We start from the raw sequence: 27,189 nt of genomic DNA, 5'->3' as shown, positions 1-27,189 counted from the left end.
GCAACATGTAATAGAAGTTAAACTGAAGGGGAAAATATGAGCTAGAATTAGGCGATAATAAGTCTATTTGGATTAAATTTACCGTAACTTACATTGAAAACTTAATTCCAGACATTGGAAGAAGTAACTGTCTGGATTTCGCTCAGAGGGGAAGTATGGAGTTACAATGTCTCTCCAGAGATGACCACTACTCAATATGATGGTCAATAAAAAAAAATGAAAAATAAAAAAAAAAACAATCAGAATTGAAATTCTTATATTTTACCTTGAGTGACAATTGTACAAATGGCTAGCAGCAATCAGGATGCGACCTAGTTTTTACTGGATCATGACTGATAGAGTGGTAAACGGAATCGGAAAAAATGGAAATGCTGTCGAGCTTATGACTCTGCTTACGACTCCGATTTTTGTTTATTTGGTACTTAAACTGGAACAAATCAGTAAACATCAGTGTACATCAATACTACACATTGTAAAAAAAAACAATAAAAACCTATAACAGCAAAACTGTGTAAACTAACCTAATCTAACTAACCCTGATTGCCTGTGAATTCAGGCAACTTGAAAAATTAGTTCACAATGCCAGGCACATTTGTTGTTGTCAATAAAATTGTTTATACGGTAGCACTTGCTGACAAGTTACCTGTTAAGGTTCAGAAAAGAAATCGCTACCCTTGAGACAATTTCTGGGTCAGAAGGTAGCAATATTGCCAAAATGTGGCTTTCCTTGTACTTTATGGGCTGTGTATGGTTTGCATGTTATTATGGTAAAATGAACAACCGCCATCTTTTTTTGTTTTGTTTTTTTAATGGGGGATTTAATTTTACTGATGCATACATGGAGACAACATTGATAAATTTGCCTATTTAACACGACGGGACGGAATTCTTCTTTTCCTCAATAAAGCAGGGACACTCCCAAATGTTGTTATTTTAAAATCAGTTAATAAATATCTTAATTAGATAATGTTACCGCTTACATTGAACAGAAAACTGAGAGAGAGAACAAACGAAAGTATAGAGAGCGAGAGAATCGGAACAAAATATTTTGAACGAGTGCTCTGGAATATAATTTTTCTTTGAAAGGAGTTCATGATAACAGTTTTTGAGGTTCAGAAATAATTAAAGACTAGGTACATTTGCCCTTTAAACAGGAGTTAGTATGATATGATGCTAAATATAACGGAATGGTGTATGGTACGACGGTTCATCAGCGGAACACTTAATATTTTTATCGTATGTAAATTAAAGTTTCATCCTTTGATCATGATCATGATGGCATTATACATGAAACGAGTTTTGTTTCTAAACTAGTAATTTAGGGAAATTTGTTTTACAGGTAGACTGGCATTAAAAATGGATTAAAATATAAAGAGATTCTATAATATCAAGAGATTACATTGATAATATTTTAAAATGATAAAGCTGCGAGTTTTCAAGTCCCCGAAAAAATCTTAACAACGTATTGACAATGGCACCGTGTGCACAGAAAGTCTCCGATGGTGAACCAAACTTCCTTCGCGTAAAAACTCAACAGCAAAAACACATAATGGAGGGCGAGCGCGTGTTCAACTATAAATAAAGCTTATCCGATCAGCTGTAATATAAAACTAAAAGTAAAAAAAAAAGTTGAACATAGTGTCTCTTATAGCTAACACGATGTGTTGCTTCAATTAAAGCCCGGAAGAAGCCGCCTCTTCGATCAAAAGCCTGATACTAACTCTTTGAAGTGTTCTAGTTTCTTCACTCGAAAAATAATTGTATCCTGTTCCAAGCTAAACGAACTCGAAAGAAATATTTATTATGTTTTGAAGTGTAGAATTTGCATGTAGAAAAGATTTTTCTGCTGTAATAAGAGAGCGACTTCGTATTAAGGTTACGACAGAGAGTGTCTTGTCAGATCATGAGAAATCTTTCGGTGACAAGGGACAAAAAACTGTGTCCGGTTAACAATAATTGATATTGATGTTTTAATAAAGTTTGCTTTTACACCTGTAGCTGGAATCCATTGAAATGACTTCAACGTACACAATCGGGGACACTGTTTCAACCTCTTTGACATATTTACAAAAGTGTTCAAAGAAACGCAATGCGGGGTATGTTTTGAGCAATCTATCCTCATAAGAATGCCAAGTTTCTTTGAAAATTATAGAAAAAAACCGCAACAGAAGCGACAAGAACGTTGCTGTACACGGAACTCATAAAAATACTGAAAACATACTCTTTCCGACAAAATTTGAACGAACAAAGGGACATGATATCGATATCAGCGGCTGCATGTTTGATGTATCTTCAAATAGTGGACTTACAGTAGCCAGGTTATTAGCAGTCTCCGTATTGACTCTTGATTGACAATTTCAAGTTTTCTCTGTGTAAGCTCCCTTTCTTCAGACAATGTCAACTAGCTCGAATGTTAGCCAGCTAGTATTGTGAAGGTTTGTTTGTTGAACGCGTTGGTGAACTAATGAATTTAACAAAGCAAGATTTAAAAGGTGAAGCTCAGGAAGACTTTGACTCATAACATCGGATTTCTTCGATTAGGACTGATTGTGATGGCTACTTGGTTTGTCTCACTGCGGCTTGTTTTGTTTCTGAGTATGATTCCGTCAGCGAAGAATACAGATCTAGGTTCATTCGAGGGCAGCGAAGGTAAAAGAAGTATTTATTACTGTTCGTGAAAAAAAAGCAACAAAAACTAATCCTTTGATGAGAATATATGTTCACCCCCAACAAAAAAGCGTAACCCTATTTAGCGATAAGACCCGTTCAGACGAAACAATTGAATAAATAAGCTTGTGTATACAAAATAAATATATAGACCGTGAATTTTGAATTTCTCCGAAATGTGAATTCTATCCTTTGTTTCAGAAGATCGATATATCGCTACTATAAATCCGGAAAATGTATAATTCAGCAATACGGGAGTTTGTGATTTTGTTATTGCAATTCCAACAATTACATATATTAGACTATGTTGATAAGTTTTTTCTTATATGAAATGGGCTTCTTTATTACATTATGAGAAATAGCTAACTGTTAAAAGGTTTTTTTTTTTTTTTTTTGTATACGATGGTCTAGTATAAACCAAATCTTGTAACACGTTTTTTTTTGAAACATAATTGCGAAGCTAAAAATTAAACCCCAATTGATCGAACGGATAATCTAACGAAGCGGCCGCCATTTTGTTAAAAGCACACTGTCAGGCTACTCGCTATCTATACTAGAAAAGGGAGTGAGTAGCGTGACCAATGAGAAAACGGCATTTGCAAAAGAATGCTAGTGGCTTAGATACTTACTAACATATGATTTTCTATGATCATGCTAAATATTTGAGTTACCTTTTCCCAATTAACTGAAAGCACGTGATTTGCTAAGTTTTTTTTGTCACTTATGGGCTAACCTACTCACTTGTTGTCATACAAATTCATTTCGTTTTTCGTCTTCCTATAATTCCCTTCGTCTATCTCTATCTCTTTCCTTCGTCTATCCCAAATGATTATTGTAGTGTTTTCCTCCTGTTTTTGCTTTTTTTTGTTATATTTATGACATGAATAACCGGAGAAGAATGGTGGCAAGTAATAGACTTGAGTTTAGCAGCTCAATAATTCAAGTTTAGCAGCTCAGTAATTCAAATTTCAGTCATTCATGCCTTTTAAACCATTCTTTTCTCTGCTTTGTAACCAGATATCATTTATGAGAGAGTCGGTTGTTTCAAGGACACCACGGCGAAACCCAGGCCCTTACCAGTTCTTGTTAAAAACTACCGCCGGCCATCTGAGATTGACTGGAAGAACTTAAATAGGACCATAAGAGCATGCGCTAAGGAAGTAAAGGAGGCTGGCTATCTGTACTTTGGCCTTCAATTTTATGGCGAATGCTGGAGTGGACCGCAGGCTCATTTAACCTACGATGAAGATGGAGAGTCGAAACATTGCACACTGGGAGTGGGAAAGGCACGAGCTAACTTTGTGTACAAACTTGTTTTTAAAGGTGAATGGACTTGGATTTGCTTTAGGGCTTGGGAATAATTGGCGGCAATTAGGTCCAGTCCTTTTCATAATTGACCAAAAAGGAGGCTTACAACATATCTTATAGCAAAGAGCTAGAATTTACGTGCTCAAGAGAATGATAGAATTCGAAAGTCAGAGGGGATCAGAACGATAAGCCGAGCATGATTTGTCTTTTTAGCGTGAATTTGAAATGCCTTATTTTATTTCCTTCGAGGCTTAACAATATTTATATTCCGTCACGTTCTGATGCTTAAGCCATTGAGGTGTACTGTGTTCTCCATGTCAACTGATTTAAATCCAAACCAAAAGCACACATCATTCAACACAACATAGTGCAACACTTTGGTTCTCGCATGAGAATGGCACTCATTTCGCCACCCTGTTTAACAAGATCTTGATCCTTCTCCTCACAGCATCTTACTACACGATACAACGATGCAACATGTTTGGTATGCTACGCGCGTCTGCTAGAGCCTTTTTTTCTCCTTAAAATTATTTCTTTAACTCATTTAATAATGTTGCCTTCGTCTTCGAGCAACGAATATGACCGCCAGCGAAAGTTTCGTCCTGCGCAGACTTTCTCCTAGGTGCGTATTTCAGACACATTTTGTTCAAGGAATCACAAGATTATTCCCAATAAATGCTGACACCTACATTATCTCTTTTAACTCAATTCATTCCCAGAATGCAACGAATACAAAGCTCTTCAATCAGAGGATCGTTCTGTTCACCAATCCTACACCTCCTCTGCAGCTTGTGACGTCAGTCTTAAGGCCGCGTGGTACAGATTCATGGGTAAAGCAGGCAATGCCATGGCGAACTCCTGTCCACGACGCTTCCAGTGCGGAACCATTGTACCGGGTTGGCTGAACGGAGAGCTTCCTTCTGTTCAAGAAGGGATCGTTTCCAGAAGGGTTTGCTTTCATCAGAGCCGAAATTGCTGCTATGAATCAATTGGGGCGAAAGTCCGAAACTGTGGAGTGTTTTATGTCTATTATCTTTCCCCTGCACCATACTGTCAACTGAGATACTGTGGCAATGGAAGGACGGTAAGAACGACGGAAGTGTCTATGTAAAAAAAATCTACTACTCTACAGAGTTAAAATAATATACAATGCAAATTTTATTAGCACTCCCCAAGGGGGCTTTTCAGTACTAACACTACTATGTAGTATTTGCTCTTCATCCTTCATCGTACTGTTACTTTCATTGCAAGCCATTTTGTTATGTACGTAATAGTTTTGCAGATGCATCAGGAAGTTCTAGGCCTGAAACAATGGTCTGAAAAAAAAAAAAAAACTCACATCTAATCAATGAAAATGTTAAGCCCAATCAAAGTGTTCATATTGAACCTCAAGCAACAAACTTGGAGAAATTTCAGAACATAGTCACGAAAAAGCCTTGATGTTGTCTGGAGAAATTGACTGATGGGAATAATATGGCCTCACGTACATGTATATCTAAAACTGCCCTGATTATATATTCTAACGCGACAGAATTAGCATGTGTTACAGCACGTGCTCCAACCATCCGAGGGTACCAATGAGTTTTCATTTTCTTCAGTTAAGTGCAGTATATACTTGTTTTGTCCCATATATGATTTGCAATATTTATTTTTCTTTTCAGGATTGAACTACTACACAAAATCGAGGAGAGATAATTTAAAACCACTAAGATGAAAAAAGAAAAAAAATAGGAATATGCAATAAAATGGCTGTGATAATCTAAAAATACTTTTAACCTGGTAAACTAATTAAAACAGCTTTTCAAGTTGCTTTTTTACTCCTGTTTTATATGACTGACATCGTCACTACTTTATCATAAATGCAGACAATTCCTACCCCCACCCCACCCCCACCCCTGCCTTCAATGAAATCAAATCTATCTGATGTGTATTTTAAACCCAAAAAAATTCTCAATAAAAATACGTATATATTATTACAGCAACCTTTAAAACTTAAGAAAGGTTCCAGTCGGGAAACTCTGAGGTAGTTTCCGGCAATGTTTTAGCCTAACGATTAACAGCATTTCGAATTCAGTTAAAAGAGCATGTTTCCTATTGCTAAACCCGTAATTTTGTGAGATCACGGAAAAGCCTGGGTTTCCCGCGGGACCTTCCGGAATGCAAAGAACGTTTGCGCACTAACAACAGAGGGATTCTCCTTAATAGGTGTTTTTCTGAAGATCTGGGCCATACTAAAAGCCCCTTTTTTTTCTCCCCTTAAACAGTTCCATTTTCGTAACATATCTGCAAGCTACTGTGTACAAGTGCCAAGTACGCACTGCTCTAAAAACCAAAAAATGTAGACGTATTACGTCCTTGTGACAAATCCAGAGAACAACAAGGCAAGTTGGGATTAAGCGGACAAATTGTGAATAGTGTGACGCTGCAGTCAAGAAACGATATTATACTAGTCTCATGCAACGACAATTACGAATTTCTTCTAAAAACCAATAGCAAAGAGCTAATCTAAATTGTAAGTCAGTAGCCCATCATGACACTACTAATGGGTTTTAAATTGGTATGACTTAACTCCAATAAATATGAAAAGTGATTTTGTAAAGAAATTTGATATAAACTTCCTAATTAAAAGACGTTCCCCATCCCCTCCATTATGGGTCCATTATAAGCCTTGAAGTGCCGAGATCATTTTGTTGCACCCAAAGAGCCTTCCTTTACTCCACGCCTCCAACCACCTGCCCTCTTTACTTTCGTCTCCCCTATCTTCGCTTTTGACCTTCTCTGGATCCGTTATCTTCTCATATTGCTAGCAAAGCAGTACCTGGGGCGCTTGTCTGGCTAAACTAATACAGCTGCTAAAACCGCAATATGGCCTATACTGTCTTTAAATTGTAGAAACATCAAAGAGTGACGCCGGTCAGGAGAGACGAAAAGAGTATTTTGACGAAAATAATATTTTAACAAACACATCCTGCATTGTGTAAATGGGAGAACTATTATTAATATTTTTGGTAAGAATATAGGGAATTCTCATAAAATTTTAACAAATGAATAAAATGTTCGCCTCAATTGCTAATAATTATGGAATGCGCTCTTTGTGAATTCATATTCAGATTTTAAAGAAATGCAGTATTTACGTTAATGTCATTTTGTGCAATTTCCGTAAGACTCAAGTAAAATAATAAATGGGTTCCTCACTGACTATTTGCGAAGCCCACGAAGGTAAAATGGCTCCCACGACAGGGCGGATTTATCAAGGCCGTGACCAAAACCATTTTAACGAATTAAACATAGTCCAAACAGAGGACATCATTAGTAAACCTCTAATAAACTCCTAATCAAGTATCACTGCCCACTAACCGCCAAAAACTAAATGGTAACCGCTAACTAGCCACCTCATTATCTACGCTTAAAAATATGGGTCATTTGTGCGCGTGATACGCGACAGGTAGCGCGGTCTTGCAGAATCTACGTGAAATATTTCAATGTTCATTGCTGTAATCGATCTCAGTCTTTCTTAATCTGAATTACCCCGAGTCCTTGATTTATGGTTCATTGCTATCTCTTTATTATATTTATGGTTTTACGTTGGCAAATGATCGGTTACTGGTTTCCTTAAAGCCATAATACAGCTCCACGTCGCAAAAAGCGGCTGGTAAAGCCCAGGTGTCAGCAAATTAAATAAATCATGGAGGTTTCAAAACAGACGAGAAAACTAACGGTAAAGCCTTTGCAAAACGGCTCTTCAAGCTATGCCCTTAAATTGACTGGACATAATGTTTTTTCCCAGCTGTATTTTGCAAGAGGAAAGCGAGAGAAAGGAACAATGATCTTAGCGCGATTTGGATTTTGAAACGCATTGCTAATTAAGGGCGTTTAAAGACCCATTAGTTTTATTTGTTTCGGAAGGGAGATAGGAAATACTTTTATTTGCATGTCTCTTAATTTCCTTGATTCGTGAGGATAATATTCTTAAGTAACTAGCCAAGCCGTCCCCATTATAATTAATGTTGTTACGATGTTTATTTTACAGCTGTTAAGTTCTTGAGATAGTTTGATCAGAGGGAATTAAATAACTCCCCTCAGCAGTACCATAAGCCATTTGCACGCGACTTCTAAGTCTCTTGAGAGTAAAGAGAATCCTGAATACAGGTAGGAAAAAATGCTCATTTATTTTTCGAATTGTTGTAGATGAAGCTACTCAAAGGCAATGAAAGTGGTAACAAAATCTTCTCTATTTTAAGGAGACTGCGAGCCCCTAAAGAAGACAGAAACCGTCTTTCAATATATTATGTACTTCTTGATTCACAGTTGACAAAATTTTTTTTCACACTTATCTTAATAGCGTAAATTTTCAATACTTCTCGTAATTCTGTATTGAGTTAAAAATAATTCGCTTCTTACTGCCTATGCGTTAAAATTTTTGACGAGTCAAATGTGTCTACATGAATCGTGAACTGTTTCACTCACGAAGCGGAAGGTGTTTTTTCTTATTTTATTTTATCAGGGAACTGCTCAAAAAAACCTTCCGGAGTTTTCTGCATGCGAGCCGTACAGATATTAACAGTGATCTTGTAACGCCCTCAATGGTGTGAATTGCTATTCTCTGATAGACAGGACGATGTAACGTGAGAGTGAGGAATATATTGCCAAAATCTTTCAAATGCCGCGTTTTCACTTCGTGCACCAAGATAAAATTTTACTCTTTTCAAAACCCATATGTAGGTTTGGATGTTAAAGGAGCTACATCACAGTTTGCGCACCTTGAAAAGTTGAGCCTAAATTTTTCAAGTTTATCGCGGTTGTAATCCGTGTTAATCTTCTCCATCTTTTACCATCCTCGTTCCTTTATTGTTTATGATTATCCCTTTGGTGTTTTATTATCCTAATAAACTACTATTTTCAGGTTTTCTTTCAATTCAAAGGTAATTTTGTACGTCGTTAAAATAACTCAAACTACCGCGACTGAGCTCCTTTTAGACGGCCTCACTGACACAAATTGTAATATAATTTCGCGCACAGTGACTCCGAGCGCGCTTTGTAAGAGAATATGAACGTGACTGAAAACAAAAATCCATTTCCTAAGAGAGTAAAGGTGAATTTGTAGACTTAATTAATTCTAATATATATGATACAAACAAGAAAGTTCATCTACTATTCATCCTTGTCGTTGCGTTTTCTTGTGCATCTTTTTGCAAGAAGCATTGAATATTATCATGTTGTCAGCAAAAATATGAAGCAACTTCACACTTCCAAGCTCAGTTTACTAAATACTTCATTTTCGGATTTTCTCAAGACAAAAGAGCATTTATCGATGAGTTGAGTGATGAAAATGAAACCTAAATAGCCTTAACTGAACGCGCGCCTATAAAGCACATGCAGAGGAAGTGATAGAAATACTGGCCTTCGTCTCGTGTTTCTTCTGCCTTCTTTTCGCACTCTCGTCACTTCCTCGCGTGCCTCTTAAAAGAAGACGTGTAATAAGAATTCTTTATTTGCTAATTATAATAAGCCTCCACAAAGCACTTTATTTGTGAAATGCGCAATGCGTGCTAAATTGAACGTCGTTTATTTCCTTCCGGGAACACATTAATTTTGATCTCGTTAAGATCGGCCTTTCGGTTAGAGTCTTAGTCATAGGTACGTTTTCTACTACTCAGTTAAAACATTATAACGATTCCAGTCCATTATTTCACGCTTCTTGACAAAACAAAGCATCCTAAGGCTAATAAGAATTTTATTTGCTAGACATACAAAAAACACATGGTTTAGTTTTCAAAATTCGCAATGTGCGCGACGGCACCTAGAAAAATTAAGGTTTACTGGATTCAATATTTCAGCTAGTTATTGGTTAGAGCTTGAATGTTCTGCAGGGCTCTTTTTATAATTGCTTAGTTAATTTATGACTCAATCGTGTATTTCTAGTAAGTGCTTAAGCAGTTAAAACAAAGGCAAATGTCAGAAGTCTAATGATGCACCAGAGCTATATCGAAAAATAGCAAGATGTCCCTCGATTTGCTAAAATTCACTTTAATTTACTGTTTTAAATGTGTAGAAAATCGCAAAATCTAGTTTTTCTTTATAACCATGTTCAATTGTAAACTAAGATCAGCCGTATGGTCTGTGGTATGATGTCTTTGTGTTAAAAGTTATGTATTGAGATATTAATTGCAGAATATTAATGACAACTTTGAAAAAAGAACTTATGTAGGAATCCAATATCTAAAGTCGAAATCATTGAAACATCACATGGTACTTTGGTTTCTAATGTTATAAAAATAATGTTAAAAAAAATCCCTTGCTTCCAATATTAGGATATAATGTTGATCCACCGACGGAAAGGCGTATTGTTGTCGGACACAGTCAGTCAATCACTTTTATTATTTTCACTAGGTCTACAGACAGCTGCTGACAAGTTATTCATTCACGACGGCCACATCACAAAGCGGAGCCTGAATCGACACCTGTCGTTCACATTTCACTTCCCTCGAGCTTCACTCCATAACATCAACCAGAATGAATTGGCCACTCTTCGTTCTTGCCTCGTTATTTTGTCTCGGATTCCCCACCAGCTCGACAGGTTTGTGAAATAATCTTGTTTCCGAGTTATGGGCTTACAGTGTAGAATTTTGGCCCAACCTTTCAAACCTTGGTGTAAAAGAGGAAATATCACTTACTTGTTATGACAATGACAGAATTACGACACTTGAGTCAGCATGAATGGCAAAAATTATCTTGCCTCGGAAACAATTTAATTTTCTGTCTTTTGGACGATAAACATCGCTAAAGGGGACTCGCAATGGTTCCGGCTTCCTCTTTGTTCTTTTGACTGAGGATCCAAGTTTAGAAAAAGCCTTACTAATTATGAGTAATGTGCCGAAGTTTCCCGTTAGTTTATTTGTGTTTCTTTTTTCACATGGTCAAGTTAACTTAATCTCGGCCCGGCCTAGACCGAATAATCGCGTTTAGAACATTACAGAAAAGCGCACGCAGCAAGAGAAGAAAACCTTAACGTGTCATACAGGAACCTTGAATAAATTTGAAGATATAGCCCACTCACAGCTGTGGCTCACAAATATAATTCTGTCCCAAAGGAAAGTTTTACTACAATAAGCAAAGGGTCTACAGGTATATGCTTAAAAAGTGTCCTTATGCGTTACCGATAAGGTCTGTTTCAGTGTTTTAAACCTTAGAAATCGAACTAATACATGTTAATTTATCCAATTAAAGAAAAGTCAAGCAGTGCACTTTTTTAATATTTGCGTTTGGGTTCATCGTTTAATAAACTCGTGGCTGAATGCATCCCAGACGTGCTCTAGTAAGTTTGAATAGTGATGATGAATGACACATAAGGAGGACATTTTAGAGATATTCTCACGAGTGTGTAATGTTTTTGTTTTAGGAAGTTAAGGATGTTGATTCATTGATATCAATTTTGGCTAAGTATTGTTTTGAAAAAATATATGATCAATTCAAAACAAGTCAAACAACGAATGCTAATTTTGTTATGTGATATGAGAAAACGGTTTGATTACGATTGTAGATTTGTTGAAAAGATATTGGCTCCATAAGGGATTTATGGATCTTCGAATCAACCGAAAGTTTCCAAATAACCGAAACAAAAAAATCCAGTAACTGCATGGCATAGTATGCTAATCAGACACAAAAAGACGACAAGATTCGCCCATAATACTAATTCACTGAACAAATACGTTTAGACAAGTTTGCTCCGGTCTTCTGTGTTCATAAATCGGCTACTGCACTTATCATTCTTCCGTAAACACAACACGTCAGTAAATGAACGCGATCACTGCAAATTGATAAGCGCACTGCCTACTCTGAATCTCAGCTGCAGAATGCGTGGCAATAAAAGAGCGATGATAAGAGCGATATGTAGTATGACAGTGGCTCCTGGAAAACAATTTTTTGGGTCTTCAGAGAGAATATGTAGGATGCGATTAACTTGCTCTACTGGCAATTGCAAAACAGTAAAAACATTATTCTTGACGTGATATTTGGATGAACTGTTTAAAGGGACACTATCATAATTTTTAGCATGATTTTGAAAATCTCAAAAACATATATCAATCATTGAAAGCTGAACAATAATGGCTTTATTTTGTAGAGCAGTACTCGGCAAATGATTAGAACCCATGAGGAAGAGAGGATGGAACCGAATTGTGACATGGATTTTTGAAAAAGCGTTAGGATGTCACTTTTTCAAAGGTTCAAGTTTGGCTTGAAAATAAAATCGTTGATTAAATTTTGCAAACATTTTGCTCCAGTGTGGACTTCAAGAAATTGCTTTTAATGATTTAGTTAGAGCTAATTACGTTCTTATTACAAAAAGTTAAGGACCATTTCGTGAATTTATAACAGTTTTAAGCAAATATATCGTGACAGTGTCCCTTTAAGGGGTATATATTTGTAGAGCCTTTCATAATGCACGGTAGAGAGGGCGTAGGTAATTAAACGACTGTGCAGTTGATATATTTAACCATAATTCCACGAGCGCGCATTGGATATGAGTTGGATAAAGCCATCACATATCCAACAAGCTCGAGTGAAATAACTGTTTTATTGAAAAACGCCCCCAAAATATGAAAAACTAATATAAAATAAGAATAAAAAAGTCCCAAAAAATCAGGCGTACGCTTACCACCTTTGTAGAGCGCGGTATAATGGCTCACACAGTACCATGATGGTTAAGCCAAAAAAGGCTCTTGAATTGCATTATCCAATGATCCCGTTTTTAATAATGTCCTAGATACATTACCCTATAGTAAAAATAACTTTGCAAACTGGGTACGTACTTCAGAATAATAAGCTGGTCTCGAAGGGTTTTTTCTGCCTTCTAGGGTCAAACTTTCCTACAGCATTTTTTGATCACTTACGTTTTTATTTCCCTTTAGCTGCACCTGAGTTTGTTCAAGTTGGTTGCTTTAAAGATATGTCTCGACAAAGAGCTCTGCCAAAACTACTGGTCAGCTATCGTGGAACAATAGATTGGAACACTGATTTAAATTACATTGTCAGGAAATGTGCGCAAGAGGCGAAGAAGAAGAATCATATGTATTTTAGGTAAACAATTAAGTGACTACTTTAAAATTAAATCTAAAGTTAATAGGCTTGAGCAAGATACTCGTCTCTTGTCCTGGAGCAATTCCCCCACCGCCACCCCACCACCCTCCACCCCCCCCCCCCCGACTCCAAAGAAACTCCCAAAAAAGGATGCTTAACCAATGTGCATGGCATAATGTTTCTGAATCCATTACCATGCTATTTGACATAGTAATAAAGTTAGCATAAATTCAGAAATTTACGTAATGCTTTCAGTGCTTTATTTTGTTCTCTTGCCTGAAGACTATTTCTTTTCCCAATAAAAAATAAACTTTGTGTCTGTAGTGTCCAGTTTTATGGGGAATGTTGGAGTGGAGATACTGCCCCTATGACGTATGACCGCTACGGAAAATCTACTCGATGCACCGCAACCGTTGGTGGAGAGTTTGCTAACATGGTCTACAGATTTGTAGGAGATGGTCAGTCAGTAAAATTGTTAATACTTGTGGCCTGTTTACCTTTGATTCTGGTTACCATCGATTCTCACTAACAATCAAGCACTGTATATATGTTTTTTTTTTTTCAATTCAGAAAAAGAGTGTTTAAACTACGCCACACTTAGTTCAGCTAGTCGCTCCTCTACTTATCAGCTGCCCGTAGGAAGCACGCCATCTTGTGACGATGGTCTCCCATCTGGATGGTACCGCTTCTCTAATCCCGCGGGCGATAAAATGGCATCCACGTGTCTTCCGTCTGGAAAATGTGGAACCGTGGTCACTGGTTGGTTAGAAACGGCTCATCCCAGAACGGCTGATGGGATTATTAGTGGCAAAGTCTGCTTCCGCTGGGGATCAAACTGCTGTCAATGGTCTCAAAACATCCATCTACGAAACTGTGGAAGGTTCTATGTTTATAAACTAGGAAAAACATTTGCTTGTCCTATGGGCTTCTGTGGGATAACTTCATCGAGACCAGGTAAGCTGCATAGTTTTTATATCGCTGTTTATCTATTATACGTTTCAACTCGTCAGCTTATTCATTTCAATGCGGTTCGTCACTGACTATGTAATATTAAGGGTTAAAATGTTACCTCCTGGACGTACAATGGGGGTCGGAAATCACCCTCACCTCCACCTTGCAAGGTTTTCAGGCCATCTTTCAAAGGTAGAAATTCGTCACTGGTAGAAATTCGCCGCGTATCAACTGTTTCTCCACGTCACTTAACACTGCCATAGTAACAAGGTATCCGCTGACCAGTCTCGCGGGCTCAGGTTTAGAGCTAATCGAGGTCGCGTGATTTTTGCAGTTGGCCGGTGACCGTGTACTGGTTTTCGATTGGATCGCAGGCTCAAGTCAGGCTATTACTCTGGGGGAGAAGGAGGGAGTACGTCCAGGAGCAAAATTTGTTCGCAAATTAACCCCTGGCGCGTTGTTGACTTTTTTCCCGACGTATGCCTTGCACAATCGTCTCTTCCAAAGTTCTTGATATATTGCGTAGGTAATTTCTACAATCTTGGGTATGCTTATTGGGTATAGTTTGTTAAATTTAACTGGAGAAAAAAGCGGAATGCTTCCTTTCCAAACGATTGTTTATAGTTGGTGTATCTAGACTTAAATTTGTGTCGGCCAATCCCACCGTAGCATTTGTTCCCCTGTTCTGTTGTTACGGTGGCTTGGTATAGGATGCCCCTTGTGAGGCACTGGTTCTTTAACCGGCACTCCTCAGCATTCAGCAGCCAAACTGAACTCAGCAAACATATATGGAAGTTAAAGAAAGCCAAGGTGAACGATCAGATAGAAAATCCTGGACAGGGCGCAGTCATACTTCAACGCAACTAAAAGATGCAAATTGTGCACCTTAGACACAAAAACTAGCCACTAGCAACAAAAGATCAGAACTTGCGAACACTCGCAGGCACGCAAACAAATTCTTACAGAAAAACACCTAGTATTGTGAAAGCACGTGTGACGTCAAGGGAGCTCTATACAAACCAACTAATTAACTTTGTCATCTAGATCCTAACGAGTGGGAAACACTCCCACGAAACATTTCTGTCGATTGAAAAAAACTGAACGAGAACCAGTCCACTCCCTTTAGACAAAGCTCCATTCCTATCAAGCACTCTCGAGAGCAACTCGACCATATATCGAGAATATTAGTGCTTTTATATATATTCGTTATCTAAAAACTTAATAGCATAATTGAATTACTAGAAAACCCAGAAGATTACGTTCGTTTAAATGTGTCATAATTTCTTTTATATTTGCAGGGTAATTTACTAGGTTAAGAAAGACCAAGGAGCGTCAACAGAGGAAAAAGGATACTCAAATTTAAGTTAAATTACGATGTAATAATTCAATTGTATTTAAGATATTAAAATGATAAAATGAAAAAGGCTTTCGTTTCTAGTGGGTGAATAAAACGATTTTTGTGTCCAGGTCCTTATTTGATTAAATATTTGTTCAATTCAAGAACCTAAACTGTATTTAGTACATCCAAAACAACTGTCCCTTGGCTTTAAAAACTTTTTTCGTGTTTGATAATCTGATAATCAGATTACAACGGAAGATGCTTTAGTAATGAGCTAAATCTGTAAGAAACGAACTGCGCCACACAAACACGCAAAACCAATTTTTATTTTTCTTGTAAAAATCAAAAAAACAAAAAAAGATCTTCCCTGCAACTGACGTTTTTGTTTGATTGTTTACTTTTCCAACGCGACCACAGGCGAATGAAAGCTCACAACAACATAAGAAAGGCGGGAGACAGAAAGAGAAAGGGAGAAACAAAAAGCTGTAACTAGTTGCTTTGTACCCATGCCCAAAGAAACATTCAAAAATGATGATGCCTCGAAGTGAAGGGAGTGTTAGCTGTCAGGATGAAATTAGATCTTTGAGGGTTAGACCATACAATCTCTCAGTGTCGTGTTTAGGCAGAATGCAGACGTTCAAAGGATAAAAGTCACACGATGAAAGGTTTTGCTATTTTTAAGATTGACTCGGTATGGAATATAGTATATAGAGGATATTATACGGTGGCGAGAAGATATAAATTTTATGTTCTCGTGGCAAGAACAATATCTCACTCGTTCGCTTCGCTCACTCGTGAGATATTGTTCTTGCCACGAGAACATAAAATTCATATCTTCGAGCCAACGTGTAATGTTCTTTTTATTATATGGAGAAACCAATTCAACAAAAGCAAAAGGCGGGAATCGTGACGTCATTGAACGATACGACACTCACAAAGGTGACATACGGAAAATACGCCACTCGGGTCCCGAATGAAGTGGCGTATGGAATCTACGAGTGGTTTAGTTCCCAGTAAAACACTCTTCTCCATATAATAAAAGATAATATCAAACGATTATTTCTGTTATCCGAAGCCGAAACGCTGTTATGATCAGATATCGAATCATATTTTACAGAAAAATAAAACTTTCGGTGATTGGCGCTCATTTCTGCTTGATCTTTCAACCAAGCTATCTAAATATTGGCTAAACACATGCATCAAACAGTTAACCTGTTCTTTGAAACGCCTACCACAAAGTAAACTAAGACATAGCATTTCGTTAAGAGTCTTCGAACGAGAACCGAAAACTGAACTAGCAAGAAAAGAAAAGCGGAAACAAAAATGAATTTATTCGCCGTTCACTGTCAAAGTGGAACTGAGAACAATGTTTATTGTTTTAGCAAGGAGGTAAACGGTCGAAACACACTTTTTTGTGCATTTGGTCAATACGCTAAAACATTACATGCAACGTTGATAATATAGCAGTAAAATAACGCCTAAAATCGGTTACTCTATACAACCTTCTCATCTGAAAGAGTCATTCCATTCATCAAGAACAGAACTTTTTATATTCAGAAAATAATTCGTAAAGACATGAATATATCTAGGGCATTCATTGAAACCCGCTGAAAATCCGCGTAGGACTGGGGCGCGCGTCTAGCAAATACTTGGTTAGCCTTCGTACAGGCGCACACGCGTCTCAAATTTCCTTCCTGTAGGTTAATGCTCGGTTGTTGCAACGATTAAAAAAAAGATAGGATGTTCTAGAGTTCCGACAGCTCAGAGCAAAATCGTTCGAACCGTGAAGAGTGTGATATCACACTTTCATTGTCAGTGATAATTGCTGAATCAGCGGAGGAAAAGGACTTTGGATGAAATAGAAAAGGAATCAGAAGCCAATACAACTGATAATTTTCACAAAGTTACCGGACACTCAGGGACAGCTGACACGTCATGATTAAACCCAAAATTTGGACACCTGACGCTATTATTTTATTTCTCTCCTCACTGTTAGAGGGTTCACAACCTCAAACAAGAATGAAGAACATTTTGATTGTTCTTGTCGCCATCCTCTTTTGTTTGGGATATCCTACCAGCTCTACAGGTTTGTAAAAACACATTTGTTCCATACGACTCATTTAAATTTCGGACACGGACAAAAGAAAATGCGTAAAACTTAATTATTAGTACTAAATGCATTCTGTTTAGATGCAGGAAGACATCCGAGTGTGTTTTTATCGGGTACTACTAAAGATTAGCCACGCCTTGTACAATTTTCAGCAATATTCTTGTATGCTCTTTCCTTGAAATTATTTGGCCCGTTGAGATTCTCGTTAAGAATTGCTCGTCCTCCGTTGTTCTTATTCTCACAGTAATTTCAAACAGCAAAGTTTGAGCTATTAGGACGACACCCCTTTTAAGCTCAGAAAACTCTTGACAAAAGATATGGTATCTGAAGAGTCACCTTTTAAGATCAGTGAAATGTAAAGTTATTAGTAAAACCTTGCATAGGTTGGAAGAGGATCTGATGCTTGATAAATGTCTCCGCAAGTTTTGTGTATCTCTGCTGTTTATCAGTGAATCTGTAATCGGGCAAATGTAAGCATTATAGCAATTGTGTGCGGTAACTGCGCTGTTTTTAATTTTTTATTCGTCCAAGCCGGATAAAAAGTGTGAAAACTGTAACTTCAAAGTCTTCTTCGCACGTTGGCAGGTGTACAATAAATGAGACTATTCAATTAAAAGAGAAGAAGACTTCCTTTTTCATTTTGCGTAAATGAATTCTCGTCACGCGCTGCAAGTTTCAATGGTGATGTTAATCTGTATATCGGAAACACATTTCAGATATGTTGTTAAAAGAAGTTCCTAACATGGATGGTTTGATAAGATAAGCATGTCGACCTGATGTCAGTTGTAGCTAGGTAATGTTAAGGAGTCAACTAAAGAAAATTACGAGCTCCTTAATTACCTTACATCACAATGGCCTCTTTTGATCAGAGGTGGGAATCATGATTAATTAACTTTCTCGGATGCCGGTCTCAAGTTGTCTTCTCGGGCTTGATCCAAGTTCGAAAAGCGTATACATTTTTTTTCAAATACAAAAAGCGCAAAAATTGTCGCTCGGGCGCCTGGATTTACCATAGTAGGTACGCATAAACAGTTTTCAAGGAAAGATCATCACTAACCCATTGGAATACCTGAAAAAGGAATCTTTACATACGTTTTTGTTTTTAGAAACCAGATCGGCGCAAGTGTTACTGTGTATACCGAACTGAATACCAAACAACAGGGCAGAATAAATTCGCTTCTTAATAAAACTCACCAAATTTGACATGCAGAGGACAAATATTTAAAGAAGATGTGACTAGATGTTTGTGCGTCAGTACCAAACTAAAAGTAATAGGCGGAAGTTCAAGCTGCTCTGATCAAATTTCTCTTCAGTTGTCAAACTTAATCACCAAGAGAGTTGTGTACGTATCTTGCAGGTTGCTCTTTACAATTATTGTCTTAAACTTTCTTAAGAACGACACCACCAATTTTGTTTTTCCAAAGTTGTTTAAAGCCCAATTCAGCTAATCGACGATTAGCGAGAATTTTTATTTCAGTTTGCAGCTTTTCGGTGATGTTTTCTGTTTATTTTGTTGATTATTCAGTTTTGAGTTTGAATAATCTCGAACTACACGAAAGCATAAGAATAAGCATTGAAAAACATAAACATTGAAAAACATTGTTATACAAGAAAAATTAATTCTTCGGTTAACTTAAATCCTTGGTTAACGTTATACGGCTTTCGAACAACCCGGCTCTGGAGTTTAGTGCTCCTAATATAACAGAAGAAAACCAATGCTCGTGTTTTACATCGAAAACGCCACATTGAAAACGATGTCCAGGATGGAAATATTAAAAACAAAGACCGTAAGACGGCACTAACTAGTCGAGCGAAAAGGGACGTTTTTGTAAACGCTGATGTCATTGCTCTATTTGTCGCATGCGCAAATGATGGTTGTGGTGTTTTCGAGGAGCGCATTTGCGTTTTAGCGTGGGAAAAACGCTTGCATATTAAAACAGTGCGGAAACGCGCGTGTACGCTTTGTATTTGGTGGAGAAGATAGTTGTCCCAAGCTCGTATGGCAACTGTTGCATGGACACACAATTTATTCTTCAGCAATAATAATAATTTTTTATTGTTAGCATCATCTCAGTATATTTAAGTTGATTGTGTTAAGGATTTCGAATTTTCCTCTAGGATTTTTTATCGCTTAAGTTTTTATTTCCCTATAGCTGCAGCCGAGTATGTTCCAGTGGGTTGCTTTAAAGATACATTTCGACAAAGAGCTCTGCCAAAACTGCTGGCTAACTATCGTGGAAATATAGCCTGGAACACTGATTTAAGTTATATTGTCAAGAAATGTGCCCAGGAGGCGAAGAAGAAGAATTACGTGTATTTCAGGTAATTAAAGCTGTGTAATAAATCTTTATTTGCAGCCGATCGATAAACTAGGTAGATAGCAATAACTAAATACTCGACTTAATCATTCGCAGCGTATAGCTTCGCGACCGTTTAAAATTTTGTATGCAATTAGAGGATTTTGAAAATTTGAGACGTTTATAAGGGGAAGTGGGTTTGACCACAATGAAATTGCGAAGGGCTTCAGTCTACATGGGGTTAGTTGTGTTATTGTCGTTTGTTTGCGCCTTATCAACCGAGGCAAACCGTCGCATTTTGGTCCAGGTATGGGTACCAGACTTTAGGGCTATCACCACTTTGGTTTAGGGTTGGTTGTGATCTATTCTGGTCATCAATCAAGTTGAGTTTCATGTTGAATCAATTGAAACGAATTGCTTCTTGAGATTTGGGAGTTTCACGGAAAAAAGCATTACTAATAATATGTGCGTTCCTGTAGCGTCCAGTTTTACGGAGAATGCTGGAGTGGAGAAATTGCCCAACAGACATATGACCGCTATGGGAGATCTTCTAGATGTACCAGTCATGTTGGCAAAGAAAACACCAATATGGTGTACAGATTAGCAGGAGATGGTCAGTATAGTTAAAATTTATGACGTGTTTGCTAGTATCGTTAATTTAACTAACAATCAAGCAATTCTGTTTTTCTTGTTCAGAACAAGAGTGCAAAATCTATTCTAAACTGGACACAGATGATCGAGCCGCCTCCATCATGACAGGCTCTACCGCATTGTGTGATAAGCAGCTTGCAACGGGATGGTACCGGTTTCTTCCTCCCGCCGGAAATCGGATGGCTTCCGAATGTGTTCCGAGCAGGAGATGTGGAACTGCAGTCACCGGCTGGCTGTCATCCTCCCACCCCAAAATGACTGACGGGATTGTTGATGGCACGGTCTGCTTCAACTGGAAAAATGAACCGAATTGTTGTCAGTTTTCTCAGAGAATCCAGGTTCGAAACTGTGGTAGGTTCTTCGTCTACAAGCTGGTAAAGACGAAAGGATGTCCAATGCGTTTTTGTTCCGAGACCTAGGTAAACTCTTCATGTCTTTCAATTCCTTTTTGAGCATTTCGTATGTATGACAATTAGAATTTCATCTGTCTGGTAATTTTGCAAGTTAAGTATCATTGATTCGTTACAGTACCAAGCTCTCGTTGGACTATTTTTAAAGGAGCTATACCCCACGGTTTGTACATCTTGAAAAGTTTAGTCTAAATTTATCAAGTTCGTCGTTTGTAATCCGTGTCAATCTTCTCCATTCTTAACCATCCTGGTTTCTTTATGTTTTATTATTATCTCCTTGGCACTTTAGTTTTTCCATCTCAGCAAACTACTATTTTCATATTTCCTTCAATTTTAAGGTATTTTGTACGTGGTCGAAATAACTCAAAGTATCGTGATTGAGCTCCTTTATGCTATTACACGCAAAATAATTTGGGTGAGCATGCAATCTGATTGTTTAACCACCCACTACAGTCTGAAGCATTATATTTATTTGTAGTAGCGGAGAAGCCAGAATCAAGTGCCTTTCCTTTTTCCCTGTTGTTCTTGATTTTCAATGCGTAAAATGGACAGTTCGCTCGTAATTGTTCAAATGATACAGCTTCGGTGAAGAATATCTCTTTCTGAATGCAATTCTCTCACGAGCTGAATTTTAAATCTGGAAAATTTTTAAGGACCGGGTCTTTCTGGAAGAAGGGAACCATGGCCACTCTGAAGAGTCAAATAATCTGCGATACTATTGTTAATTAATTTTTTTAACAAATTTGTGCTATTTTTCCTAGGCGAATACACAACATTGTTTGAACTGTATAGGCACGTGATGTTCTGGGATTCTCTACTGATGCACGTGTTTGACAGCTAGTCCAAACGATCTTATTGTATGCAAGCACTCAGTGAAATAAATAACTGGCCTTCTACTAAACTTAACAATTTATGGGTAAAATGTAACGGATTGTGTGGCTTTATCTACATGATTATTCGGTTTAATAAGTTAATTTTTGCTCTTTTCAGTGAAATTTCTATGGCTGTTAAAGCCCCAAGGAGCCTCCATCGATGAAGGAAAAAGGGATCACCGCGTTTCATTTGAATCATACTGTAAATTAATGCCTTATTTGAGCTTTGAGCGTGTAAAGTCGACATTTATTAAAAATGAATTAAGTAAAATAAGTGAAAATAAAAGCTTGTCCGTCAGTAATGACACTTGACTCCAGCGTCATTTGAATGTGTGCAGTTACCAGTGTTTCCCCAACCAGCGTGCTTGCATCGGAATATTGAATCATCGCTTGCTTGACAATTGACATTGCTAAGCCATATACGACCAGTGCCTTCTGCATATTTGGGGGTTGTCAAGGCATCGATGAAACCTAGATTCCGACACAAAACTCTTGCATCTGTGAGATCCCAGCCTTTATCGCAAATTGTTCCCCACTGACGAGCATAAAACACTTCTACTCGGCCTTCATTGCGGCTTGCTCCACCCACCAAACGGTCTGGAAGATCATTAAAAAAATGACATAATAAATGACTTCAGTCGCAACCCCTATTGTAAGGATTGAGGTTTGGAGTGGCAGTACGTACGGTACGTATTTAAAACTCGGATATTCGTCCTCTCTATTTTTAAAATTTTCAAAAATACATAAAATTTTATTTTTGATTTCCCTTACTTTGAAAAAGCGGCACCTTTGCAATTTTCAAGGGAGGATTAATGACAAACGGGTGGGGAGGGGAGAGTACAAGAGGTGTCCCAGCCATTATTACTTGTAGCTTGGTAACACAAGCAGAAAGCCTTAGAATCAGGCTGTTTAACAGTTTATCAAAGATTGCATGTTTATTTACATGGTATCCTTGGCTGTGGCTCAACTGAAGCCGCTCGGCATGCAGCGCCAGCGTCGTTTGAGTGACTACAGTCGCTGTAATCTTTGTGAGAACAAAGTGCTATATTCGTTTCGCTGCCTTTGCATCTAACATCACCAAGTCGGACACGTCCTTTTCCAGGCCCATACTTAGCACCTCGATACGCAGCTAGGGCACCTGGGTAGCCTAACATACGACACACAACATTCGCATCACGCATGTCCCACGCATGGTCGCAGACTGTGCCCCAACTCCCTAGATGTAGCACTTCTACTCGGCCCCTTCTCGAGTCTGAGCCGTTTACAAGACGTACTGTCATATCTAAAATGAAAGAAACTGGGGAATTATTTTTTTAAAAAAATCACTTTCATCATTGATATTAAGCCTATTCAGTTCTCACCGACGCTTCGCAACTTGAATCAACATTATTCTTAAAGTCACGTGAAACAATGTTCGTCGGTTGTCAAGTCTGGTCCGTTGAAACATATTGTTCAGCTTTGGTCCTCGCTACAACACTATACGCGAAGCTCGTCAACAGTGATTGGTCGATTCTGCTTATTTCGGGAATAAGTCGCATGTCAGATCGGGTAGTGCTTGAGAGAAGTTTGCTCTAAGTTAGCGTACCAGTTTTGTTGTAAACAGTTCGTACTGTAAGACCTGAAGCACTAAGCAGAGTCCCATCCAGTCAATTCTCTGTTGTGTAAAGTCCATGATGTTCGATAGCGGCTGATCAAATCGCCACTACTTCTCTTTCGTTTGTGTTTAGTCAAATGTTGAGGTTTCTAATACAGTGTCTTCCGTGCCTACTTTGGCTTATAAAAAATGAAGCAAAATGTACCTCTCTTTACGAAGGCATAAACAAAATTTGCCATTTTTCTTCCCACTCCATAAATGCATCTGGTGGAGGTTCCTTGTTTGTTATACGTGCGGTGGGCATTCAGTCCGCTCCAACATTCGCCATAGAATTGAAGACCAAAATACCTGAGACCTTTCTCGCTAACCCTACGAGCACAATCGGCTATGGTGTTATTCAAATTAAACCAGTCGATATGACCTCGAAAATTAGCGATCAGCTTGGGGAGTGGCCGGGGACTCCTACCACGGTCCCTGAAGCAGCCAACTGCTTGGAATTCAGGGATGTTGTGTCTCTGCAACTCGTGTTCCGTGCTATGTTCTTCATTTTGCGACAGACAAAAAAAAAAAAAAAAAAAAAAAAACAGGCAAAAAGGAACGATTACTATTATTATTATTATTATTATTATTATTATTATTATTATTATTATTATTTAGTGTTATTTTAGTTTTCAACCTAACATAACTTCAATTTCATGAACATTATTTTCACACTAAAGCGTGTTCATTTGAAAGCGCATGCAAAGTTTTGGATCCGTTTTCGTCACACTGAGATGATCAAAAACACTCATCGTGAATGAGGAGTTCTCTCGTATGATTATGATGGACAGTGAGATCAGATGCGGTAAAAAACGCTGACATCATTTACATTACATGCATAAACGCCGTAGCGGTTGCGCGTCAGCGCTTCTCAGTTTCAAAATGGAGACGAGAAAAACGTTGTGAAAAGTGTGGACGCGAAGCTTGTGACGGGTTTAAGCTACGAAAACAGCTCACCAGAAATTTTCCCTCGTGTTTGTTACAAAAAACGGGTATTTTATTTTGTTTCCTTTTTATTCGTTTCTTGGTTTTTCTTTTATTTTAATGATAATTGGCTGAATATTTTATTCGTAATATATTTACTTGCCAGACGCAGACTGAGAAGAGGACTACCAATGAAATTAAGAGTCGAAGAGACTGACGCATCAGCAAACCAAACATCAATTAAGTGTTGTCGTTGTCGCCTGAAGTCAAACAACTGATCAACACACAACTGATCAAGACACGACATAGAACAAATTCACCTGTAGCTTCCATAACTTGGGCACACAGAAACACTAGTCTGAAACACAATATAGCCAATGTAGAGGACGTAACTGCAATGTTACCCTAAATTGAAAAAAGTCAATCATAGTTGAGTCCAGTGGAAACTATATTTCGATAGTTAAGTCCAACGAAGACAAAGAGTGCTAAATGGAGTTCGGCAGGTAATTCGGTTCAGGGTCAATAATAAAAAAACACACACAAATAACACCTCACGGCCTATATATATTATCTCGTAACAGGATTTTCGATCCAAAGCAGAGAGAGAGAGACGTTAAGAACGGCCGGTGGGTGAACTCAATATATACAAATTGTGCTTAAAAGTCAAACATTTGGATTCAAGAAGAGAGTCCACGCTCTTGTTTTTGAATTTCTTTGCTCGAACTCCTGCTGTGAAACGTTGGGCCTTTGGTTACACAAGCAAAATACTTTATGCAGTCGTAGAATCGTTTCACACATAGCCTAGCCCGCTTATTTTCTCAAAGGCAACTAAATTATCAAATAGAAAGTGCCAAATATCATAATGGAGAATCACATACCATTTATTCGGACGCTGTGACGCAAATGGCGCAAGCAAGAACAGTGTCCAAATTCGAAGTGAAAACAGTGAACTGCTGCGTTGAACCAAAAGAAATGATGCTTGATTTTCCAGTAAATGAAGGGAAACTTGCACAGAAAAACAAGTCAAATTTAAAATGAAAATTTTTTCAGCCGTATGTAGAGGGTACATACACCTGTAACAAAGACAATGGACACTTATCTTTCAAATCAACAACCTGATGCCATAAGGCCAAGCTTCGTGGCAGATGACAATCATCACAGGATATATCACCAACTTAATAAAAGTAAGAACAATGTGGATGAACCGCCAATGCCAACAACACACCTACAGGTGTAGGTGACAAGATCATAGCTGGATTGAGGTGGAAATTTCCACAATCGAAACAGTATTATCTCTTATAACCATCATGATTGTAGCCTTCTTTCAGCTCACCTCAAAGAAATCCAATGTTACTTATCTCATGAAGCTAAAGAGGAGATTTGCCTCATCGATTTTAATCATGATGAAGTTCTGCCGATAAGCATGTAAAGACTGTAAAGTGCGCTCTAATACAGCGTAATCTAATTTCCTGGGTTAAAAATTGTCCCCACCGATTAACTATTCAAACTGAGAAGATAAAAAGTGTTAGAAGTTATGATAGTTCTAAATAGCAATAAACAAGGAGAAATAATGTAGAGACTTAATAGTAAGGTGTCTTAAGATCAATGACTTGGTACAACAAATATCGTAAGAATCTGTTGAAGGTAATAAGTCCGATGACCACGAAAGCCAGACTCGGACACCATTGTAAGAGACGTCACGTGTTACCGAAGGCGCTTGCTCCATCCCGGAAGGCGTTACTAAGAACCGTTTAAAGCAGGAAAATATCCGCTCGCTTCAACACTGGTAATTATTTTCAAATTAAAGACAGAAGCTAGCTTCTTTCTTTTTTCAACTGAGAAACATCGAAAGACCGAACGCGTGCAAAAATATTTTTTTCCTAAAGAGGGAACTTCAAAATTTGGGAAAACTCGTCAAATCATATTTGTCACGGCAACCTCAAGTTCTGTTGAATATGTGCCTCATATAGATTTAAAGATGGAAACAAAACCACTGAACGGGTTTTATCTAGAGCTAAACCACTTTTTTAAAATTCTGAAGAAAAAGAAACCTTGTAGTAAAAGCTTAAGATTCTCCTCCGAATGCAATTTGTTGAAGAGAAATTTACACTTAAGATCTTTAGAGTCACTTAAGATCTGTAATAACCTTTTTATTTGGTCTGGGGATATAAAAAACATCATAAAACGCATCCACGATAATAGCAAATAAGGTTTAAATTAATTTGCGTGCGTTCATTTTATAGCGGAGCTCTTGTGCGCCGAGGGTGCGCGAGTGGAGCCCCACGACTGGGAGAATTTGGTAACCTATCGAGCTAAAAACTGTCCGTCCGCACGTCCGTTCCTGTCGCCCACTGTTTTACGATCGTCCCCAACTACAAAGAGCCTGAAACAGGCTACCGTCCTTCCTTTCTAACGTCCGTAGACACGTACGCTACTTACACAAATTTACAAGCTATCACGGCCTTGTTTTCGTTCAAGAAACAAAAAATTACCACTTTTGGTGTTAAATGGAAATAAAAACACCAAACAATGTGTTTAAGCGGAACCGAAGAGGAATAGCATGAAGTAGAGTGGCATAAAGACCTTTCTGGTACAGAATTCAACTGTACGTCAGTGTTTTGAGGCTTTCAAGATTCCCCAAAAAATGGTAATGCACACTATTGTTTTGAAGTTGGATTCGATTTTTTAAAGGACAGGTAAAAGGAGTCAAAGTGATTGGGCAAAAAGCATTCAAATTACGTTTTAGCGTAATTAAATAACAATTATTCACCACAGTGGAGGTACAAGGTATTGATGGATATTGTATCCCATGCATGCACTAGCCTCAGACACCGAGAGAAGCAATTGTCCAGTTAGTATATAGACCCATACCAAAGCAGTAGGATGAAGTACCCGAAAAACATTGACACAGAAGACGACAGAAAGTCCTCCGCGCATAAAATGTACAGC

At 38.0% G+C, this 27,189-nt stretch overlaps 4 protein-coding genes across 4 annotated transcripts; 3 read left to right on the top strand and 1 right to left on the bottom strand.

Moving 5' to 3' along the window:
• The first annotated feature begins 2,039 nt into the window (after positions 1-2,039).
• LOC145496652 (pancreatic secretory granule membrane major glycoprotein GP2-like) lies at positions 2,040-5,862 on the top strand. Its single transcript, XM_081476373.1, has 4 exons — positions 2,040-2,649; positions 3,685-3,990; positions 4,695-5,059; positions 5,637-5,862. Exons 1-4 carry the CDS (start codon positions 2,553-2,555, stop codon positions 5,640-5,642), a joined length of 774 nt encoding a protein of 257 aa, XP_081332499.1. The 5' UTR covers positions 2,040-2,552; the 3' UTR covers positions 5,643-5,862.
• A 1,079-nt stretch (positions 5,863-6,941) lies between these two features.
• LOC145496665 (uncharacterized) lies at positions 6,942-15,549 on the top strand. The gene is made up of 7 exons (XM_081476399.1): positions 6,942-6,983; positions 8,006-8,124; positions 10,366-10,552; positions 12,885-13,053; positions 13,378-13,511; positions 13,624-14,007; positions 15,303-15,549. The coding sequence occupies exons 3-7, from the start codon at positions 10,489-10,491 to the stop codon at positions 15,305-15,307; spliced, it is 756 nt and encodes a 251-aa protein (XP_081332525.1). The 5' UTR covers positions 6,942-6,983; positions 8,006-8,124; positions 10,366-10,488; the 3' UTR covers positions 15,308-15,549.
• A 1,248-nt stretch (positions 15,550-16,797) lies between these two features.
• Positions 16,798-21,890, top strand: LOC145496610 (uncharacterized). The gene is made up of 5 exons (XM_081476318.1): positions 16,798-17,429; positions 19,607-19,775; positions 20,230-20,363; positions 20,447-20,820; positions 21,802-21,890. Exons 1-4 carry the CDS (start codon positions 17,279-17,281, stop codon positions 20,818-20,820), a joined length of 828 nt encoding a protein of 275 aa, XP_081332444.1. The 5' UTR covers positions 16,798-17,278; the 3' UTR covers positions 21,802-21,890.
• An 83-nt stretch (positions 21,891-21,973) lies between these two features.
• LOC145496684 (scavenger receptor cysteine-rich domain-containing group B protein-like) lies at positions 21,974-23,597 on the bottom strand. The gene is made up of 3 exons (XM_081476420.1): positions 23,483-23,597; positions 22,627-22,965; positions 21,974-22,280 (listed from the first exon to the last, which is right to left on the bottom strand). Exons 1-3 carry the CDS (start codon positions 23,514-23,516, stop codon positions 21,979-21,981), a joined length of 675 nt encoding a protein of 224 aa, XP_081332546.1. The 5' UTR covers positions 23,517-23,597; the 3' UTR covers positions 21,974-21,978.
• Positions 23,598-27,189: the final 3,592 nt, after the last annotated feature.

This window comes from Orbicella franksi, chromosome 1 (assembly GCF_964199315.1).
Source record: "Orbicella franksi chromosome 1, jaOrbFran1.1, whole genome shotgun sequence".
Taxonomy (NCBI): domain Eukaryota; kingdom Metazoa; phylum Cnidaria; class Anthozoa; order Scleractinia; family Merulinidae; genus Orbicella; species Orbicella franksi.
The sequence above is the reverse complement of the archived record's forward strand: the minus strand, read 5'-3'. Positions and strand labels throughout refer to the sequence as shown.